We start from the raw sequence: 7,610 nt of genomic DNA, 5'->3' as shown, positions 1-7,610 counted from the left end.
GTTAAGAACTTAATTCGTTCTGGAGGTCCGTTCTTAACCTGAAACTGTTCTTAACCTGAAGCACCACTTTAGCTAATGGGGCCTCCCGCTGCCACCACACGATTTCTGTTCTCATCCTGAGGTAAAGTTCTTAACCCGAGGTACTATTTCTGGGTTAGTGGCATCTGTAACCTGAAGCGTCTATAACCCGAGGTACCACTGTACAGAATTTCTCCTACCCTCCACTCCCCCGCAATTTAATTTCCTATAATACACAGTAGCCTAGAGGAACTCGCAGCTGATGAGTCAGTTTGATTGGCAGGTGTTAACTTTCATGGTCCAAAGCAGTGGATGTACGCCTAGGGTAGCTGCGCTACCTGCGTTGGGGGGGTGGGGGGTGGGAGAGCTGGGCGCAGACTCAAGCTGAGTGACCTGCATTAAACTGCTTACACACCGAGAGAGTTTGCCAGGCTGGGGTAACTGGTACGCACCAGTAGGAGAAGGGGAAAGCGCTGCTGGTGGTGGGTGCTGCGGCCGCGAAGTGGGGGAGGGGGCAGAAATCCGCTTCGCTAGCACTTGCGGGGTCAAGAGGAGCGCAAGTTTAACAGGACCCGGCCAATGTGGCTGCACCGACTGCCTCGCACGTGCCCTGGCGGCAAAGGCACGCGAGCGCGCCAGCCCCCCTGCTGCCACGAGCAGGCGAGGGCGAGTGCGTGACGCTTGGCGGGGGGCGCGCGCAGGCCGCCTGGGCCCAGTGAAAGGTCCAGAGGCTGAGAGGACGCTGGTTCGCCAGGCGCCGGCTGTCTCGGGAGCATGCGCCGTGGTGGCTGCTGAGGATGGAGAGCGTTCCGAAGCGAGGGGAGGGCGGCGGGAAGAGAGGGATGCGGAGAGGAGGGGGAGGAGGAGGAGGGATGCGAGGGGAGGAGGCTGGGCAGGTTGGCCGCCTATTTGAGGGAAAGTAGCAGTTTGTATTCGCTCAGTGTTTGCCACAACGGAGCCGAGCCCGCCGCGTGAGGGCCGGAGCGAGCAGCAGCAGCAGCAGCAGCCGCCGCCACCCGCCTGGCTGGCTGTGTAGGGAGCCCCAGCCGCGCTCTCCCGACCCCCTCCTCTCTCGCCTCAGCCTCCCGAGAGCTGCCCCGCTCGTGGCATTTGAGTGTGGGGACGGAGGGCGGGAAGGAGGCTGCGGCCGCCACCACTTGCTTATAGCTGACTGACTGGACTCTTGCGCCTCTCTGGAGTAGCCGGAGGAGATCCAGCGGCGCCGGTCCCTCAGAGAAGCCCCTCGCAGGTTCCCAGCCCGAGCGGGGAGGGTGTCTTTGGCAGCCCAGCGCCACCGCCGCCGGGGAGAGGGTGAAGAGTTGGTGCCGCCGCTGAATTTTTAATGGAAAAATGGCGTTCTCCGCTCAGACCTGCGGCGCATCTTGCATCGTCCCGGCTCTGTGCAGCCAAATAATCCTGTGCCTCGTCCTCTCGGCTCCCGCCGCGGATGGCTACAGCTTTCCCCAGCAGTACACGTAAGTGAGAGCCCCTCACCCATGTAGGCTGCCAGGGCAGGCAGGCAGGCAGGCAGGCAGGCACCTGGCAGTCGTAGCAGCAGCAGCAGCCTCCGCCGCGGGCGAGTGCAGCCTCTGGCTGGCTGTCTGACGGGCGCTCGCCTCGCAACTTGATTGGGATTGCGTGCCGGGGGGGCGACTGCTTTGGCACTTGTCCCACTCCAGGTACCTTCAGCGATACTACTTCAGTTGTTCTTAGGGTTTTTTGTTTATTTATTTGTTTATTAAAGAAATAGTGCAGCCGATCTGCATTGCCCAGGGCCACTCAGATGTCGAGGGGACGTTTGGGGGGAGGGGGGGGTCCCATTTTAGTTGGGGCGGATGGGAGAAGTTGGCCAGCGCGCAGGTTCTCTCTTCCCCCGACTCCCGCTCGCCCAGACGCTTAGGCACAAATCAAGCGCTGTTCCGGATCCTAGCCAACTACCCCTTCCGAAGTGGTGGGGTGAAGTTGTGTGTGTACCATATCTCTATGTGTTCTAAAATGCCTGACCGAGATAACTCCTTTATCATTTTTTAAACAATACCTAAGAAACCCTTTCCTTAAGTGCTGAAGAAGCACTTAAGCAACTGTAAACAAGCAAAAGACCAACAGGACAATATATTAGCGTTAACACTTCGCTGGAGAACTGTTAATATGTGCAAAGTTTCGAAATACCACACGAAGTAGTGAGGAACATATTTAGTTGTGCTCCATTGTTTACACTTATATCTGTGTTTGAAATAGCTACGACTTCAGTACGAATGTTGGCAGCACCAAATTTCTATTTTTAAACTCCTCTCTGCTGTGGCTTCATCAGTTTCTGCATTCTCTCCCCCCACCCTCCAACACTTCTTTATATAAAACTGTTGGCGTGAGGGTCCTAACATAATCTTCTTAGGAGTGGAATGAAGGTTGCTGAAGTTCTTAAGGTTTTTGGTTTCTAAGTGGGATTTTTTTTTTTTTAAAAAAGAAATATACATATTGAAATTTTAATTTGAGTCATGGAAGAAACAGATGTCTTTTATGGCTTACAGGTGCACCCACACAAACTCTCCAGCCCAGGTATATATAGCAGAGTTTTAAATGACTAATGTATTGATAGTTGCATTGCATGCAGCATCTATGTCTCTATTGTTGTTGTTGTTATGCCTGAACTGAGACAAATTGATTCCAGTCTGCTGAGACCAAAGATTGGAAGGCATCCTACTATGAGATTGGGAGGTGAGAGGCAACATATCAAATGTCTTTCAGTAGCAAATGGTTTGCCGCTGAGGAGATTGCCACATTCATTGAGAGCCTATTCTCCTAGACATTTCTGATCATGATAGCTGCAGGAAATGCAGCATTTTTGAGGCACAAAACATCACTGTTCTTGGGGCTTGGAAGTTGTCAGTGTGTCCATTTGTCACCTGCTTCTTTCAGTGAAGAAATGTTTTCATGACACAAATCAATAATAATGGTCACATTGACCTTAACATCCCATTGGTATTTCGGGTACAATAGTTTAGATTGAATCCTTCAGAGGGCTTTAATTACAATAAATTGGTACAACTATGATAACATATTTTAGCAATATTACTTGGAAATATATTTTTAATGTGTGTGACCTGCTGAAGGACATACTTGGCATTAAATGCTTGCTTAAAGACCCATGTAAAGATGCAATGTGGGTTCTTTCCATAGTGAAACACTTTTCAGTCCTTATTTTCAATCATTATGGCTTGCTACAATTGTTTGCAGCCCCTAATGGTGCCCTCCTCCCCTTTTAAGTTTCCTGCATTATTTCTTTGCCCACCACAACTCTCTCTCTCTCTCTCCCCTCCCTCTCCCTCTCCTCTGGAGGTTCCATGTTACATTCCTTCTTTCCTTTGGAGCTGAGCCTCCACACACTACTGATCCCTGAGACTTAGCGGCAGGGCTCCCTTTCTGTCACTTTCCCTGCCAAACATGCATACAAATTCCACTGGGATATAAAGTTCAGAGAGGTTTCTGCCTGGAGTGAGGGAGACAAAACACTTGTTCATTGCTAAGTGTTTAGGGTTTGAACTTGCAGCCTTCCTGTTTGAATGAGTAGTCCTTACTCATGCAAGGAGTCTCTTTAGAAATAAACAGTTTCCCTCTCTGTGTGAATGATCACTAAAACAGCCCAACCTCTCAATCATTCTGTGTCAGTGTTTTCCGAGAAAATGAATTTGGAACATAACACGGTTAATTAAAAATGAATTACTTTGTTGTACTTATACAAGTTGTAGTTCCTATTCAGATTTCTTTAACTTAATATAGTTTATAAATAACTTTCTCATATACAAGAAGTTAGAATTATTGCAAGGTCTGTTCTCAACCTTTAGCATGAATTAATTATTGGGGAAATGGGCATTGTGGTTCCAGTACGCATGTACTTCACCTGGGAGTAAAACCAATTGAGCTCATCAGGACTCATTTCTGAATAGACATAAATAGAACTGAATGGCACATTTCCTTATCTGCTCTCCTTTAGCAGTGTCAGTTGTAGAAGTCACTGACTATCAGGTGTGCTATACAGTAATTCATTTTTGCCAAGTAAGAATACTCAAGTAATTTATAACTATTTTAGACAGGGGGAAGAGGGATTTATCCAGACTGTGCAGTATAACATGAGGCCACATATGTTTTGGGGGAGCTATGTTAGCTGATATTACAAATCAAAACAAATAAGCACATTTTAATTTGCCCATTTGGTGCTTGGATGTTCCTTAAAAACCTCTCTTCTTGTATCTACAAACCTCATTGTAACGACCCTTGAATTTTTTTTTTTTTAAAAACTGCATTGATAAAACAGGTCAAATTTTGCAGAGATTCTTGGTCTTCTGGGTATAAGGTAATTTTTTGTTATTTTGTACATTGCTCTCTCTGTGTGTATATATATGTTGGAGTTGACAGTGAAGATTATGGGGTTAAGCCAAAGCCCTTGCGGAAAAGGTGGGTTTTGAAGAGAGGTTTGAAGGAATATTTGAGGGGATATTGTATCACAGCTGAGAATGATACTGAGCTTTTAAAATTAGAATCACTCTTAACTTTTAGAGATTGTTCCTGCTGAATTACTACCTCTCTCTCTTTCTCTCTCCACATGGATGTAATACATATATATATAAAATTATCAAGTATAAGGGCTTAGCCTTCATAACTATTTCTAGAGCTGCCTCCCATTACAGCAGGCTGTCTTGCCTGCAGCATGCAGAATGATTAGAGTATTTGCACTTGGATTGCTCCGACTCAGATATGATTTAAACATTCACAGTGGTTTTGCATATCAGTTCCTAGTTCTGTCCCCTAGTAAACCTCTGGTGTTTCATATTATCTCTCTCTTCCTGGGTAGCATGGTTTTAATCATCTTATGCTGAGCTAAGGAAGGCTTGGCTCAGCCTGTTGTCTAACGTAGAATTTCTCATCGAGATTTAAAAAGCAAAATCCGAGATTGGAACAGGCCCATTCACTTGGGCATGTTGGGTGGTATGCACTTGATTGACAAGTTGCTTTTGGTGACTGGGTATGCCTGTGTACACAGATGGGATTAAGGGCTTTGCTCTTTGAGGCTGATTCTTCTTTTAAATACTTTTCAGCATTGGCTAACTGGTACTAAATAGAAGCAGGATCTTGTGGAGGCTGATGTGGAGTGAAAGAGGATCCTGTATAACAATTGATCACTTAAGAAGCTATTCTCATGTTTGAGTCCACATTTAAATTATACAAGACTAGGAATTAAACTATGCAGGAGCAGAGTGGAGTAATCCAAATACAAATTCCAAAGCTGCAGTTATGTTGGTCTGTTTCAATCAAAACAACATAGATTCCTGTTGCACCTTAAAGGCTGACAAATATATTCAGACATAAGCTTTCATGGGTTAGAACCCACTTCACCAGAGACAGAAAATATAAATTCTTATCAGCATTGTAACCTTTAAACAAGTTGATTATCTTTTGTGTTTGAAATAAATTTTCCAAAGGCTGGAGAGCTATTTCTGATTAAGGAAATGTATATGCTTTGTACCTACCGCTTTCCATAAATGTGAGATCTTTATTAGTTTATCCTATTGTCTGGCAGTATGGCTTATTTGTTGCTTTGCTTCAATTCCCACCCCAGATATAGGTATTTATTCCTATGGGATGCATAGTATTCACTTTTTTTAAAAAAAAATGGCAGTTAGAAATGTTGTGTGATGTTTTGTCTGATATTAGGCATCACACATTTGAAAACGGGTGATATAATATAAACATGTAAAACAAAGATCACTGTGAGATCAGGATGCTGGACTAGGGCTCTTCTGATGTTCATTGACTACCTTCAAGACCCATTGAGAAATGTCCAGTCTTGCTGCTTTCAGCAAACAAGATGGTTAAGGGTCAAGCATATACTGTATGTACTTGGTCTAACTTCTCCATGCACTCTGTCTACATCTTCAGGACCAGCAACCTGAAAGGGATCCATGAAAGCTTGGTGAGACAGCACAATAGCACCACCTGTCTCCGATCTTGCTTCAAAAGTAGACTCAAAGTCTGAACTGATCCAAGTGATTTTACCTGTGAAAACTTTCAAAACAGTCACAATGGTTCATGAGTTGTTCTTTCACTTCCCTGCCTTTACCAGGTTGTAGAAAGCCTTTTACCACTGGAGAGGCTCCACTGGATGACACTGAGCAGATGTAATGGTGTCAGAGAAGAGAGATTTGGTAGCTGTCACCACTGCCAAAGAATAGATGATGATGATGATGATGATGATGATGATGATGATTTATTTATATGCTGTCCATCTCACTGGGTTGCCCCAGCCACTTTGGGCAGATCCCAACAAAATATTAAAAACACAATGAAACATCAAACATTAAAAACTTCAGTATACAGCACTGCCTTCAGATGTCTTCTAAAAGTTGTGTAGTTCTTTATTAACTTGACACCTGATGGGCAGGTGTTCCACAGGGCAGGTGCCACTACTGAGAAGACCCTCTGCCTGGTTCTTTGTAACTTCACTTCTCAAAGTGAGGGAACCACAATAAGGCCCTCAGAACTGGATCACGGTGTCTGGGAGACACTCCTTCAGGTATCCAGGGCTGAGGCAGTTTAGGGTTTTAAAGGTCAGCACAATTTTGCTCAGAAATGTACTGGGAGTCAATGTAGATCCTTTAGGATTGGTGTTATATAGTCCCGGCGGCCACTCACAGCCACCAGTCTAACTGCCGCATTCTGGATTAGTTGTAGTTTCTGAATCACCTTCAAAGGTAGCCCCATGTAGAACACCTTGCAGTAGTCCAAGCAGGAGATAACTACAGCACGTAACACTCTGGCAAGACAGTGCACAGGCAGGTAGGGTCTCAGCCATCATTCCAGGTGGAGCTGGTAGACAGCCATCCTGGACACAGAATTAACCTGTGCCTCCTGGACAGCTGTGCCCCCAAATGACCCCAAGGATGCACACGTGGTCCTTTGGTGGCACAGTTACCCCATTCAGGACCAGGGAGTCCCCCACACCTGCCTGCCCTCTGTCCCCTAGAATAGTACTTCTGTCTTGTTGGGATTCAACCTCAATCTGTTAACTACAATCCATCCTCCAACCTCCTCCAGACACTCACACAGGACATTTATCAGCCTCATTGCTTCCAAGTTAAACAATAGATAGAACTGGGTATCATCTGCATATTGATGAACACCCAGCTAAAACTCCCTGATGATTTCTCTCAGTGGCTTCATATAGATATTGAAAAGCATAGGGGATAGGATAGCGCTGTGAGGCATCCCACAAGTGAGCTCCCAGGGGTCCGAACACTCATCCCCCAACACTACTTTCTGGACACCCCCAGGAGGAAGGAGTGGAAGCACTGCATAACAGTGCCTCTAGGTCCCAACCTCCCAAATGGTCCTGAAGGACAAGATGGCAAATGTTTATACTGCTCCTGGAACCTTGATGAGCACAGCTAGGATGGGTTAAATCCATCCTCTACCTAGGTTGGAATTCTCACCCAGGATTAAATCCTGGACTGTGGTGATGATACCATTCAACCATCTAGCATCGAGGAGCAGCACATTAAGGTTTAACAAATTACTTAGATGTATTCCAGGAACTGTAG

General features: G+C 45.8%; 1 protein-coding gene across 4 annotated transcripts in view; it reads left to right on the top strand.

The window, feature by feature from the left end:
* Positions 1 to 852: 852 nt before the first annotated feature.
* The window catches only part of CACNA2D2 (calcium voltage-gated channel auxiliary subunit alpha2delta 2), a 544,797-nt gene continuing 538,039 nt past the window's right edge, over positions 853 to 7,610 (top strand). For all 4 annotated transcript variants that reach the window (XM_079964404.1, XM_079964403.1, XM_079964402.1 and 1 more), the window contains exon 1: positions 853 to 1,493. In XM_079964404.1, coding sequence (XP_079820530.1) covers positions 1,369 to 1,493 — 125 coding nt within the window. In that variant the 5' untranslated portion in view covers positions 853 to 1,368. The remainder of the gene's footprint in view (positions 1,494 to 7,610) is intronic.

This window comes from Podarcis cretensis (assembly GCF_951804945.1).
Source record: "Podarcis cretensis genome assembly, chromosome: 2".
In the NCBI taxonomy this organism is placed as follows: domain Eukaryota; kingdom Metazoa; phylum Chordata; class Lepidosauria; order Squamata; family Lacertidae; genus Podarcis; species Podarcis cretensis.
Note: the sequence above shows the minus strand (reverse complement) of the source record. Positions and strands in the feature narration are given on the sequence as shown.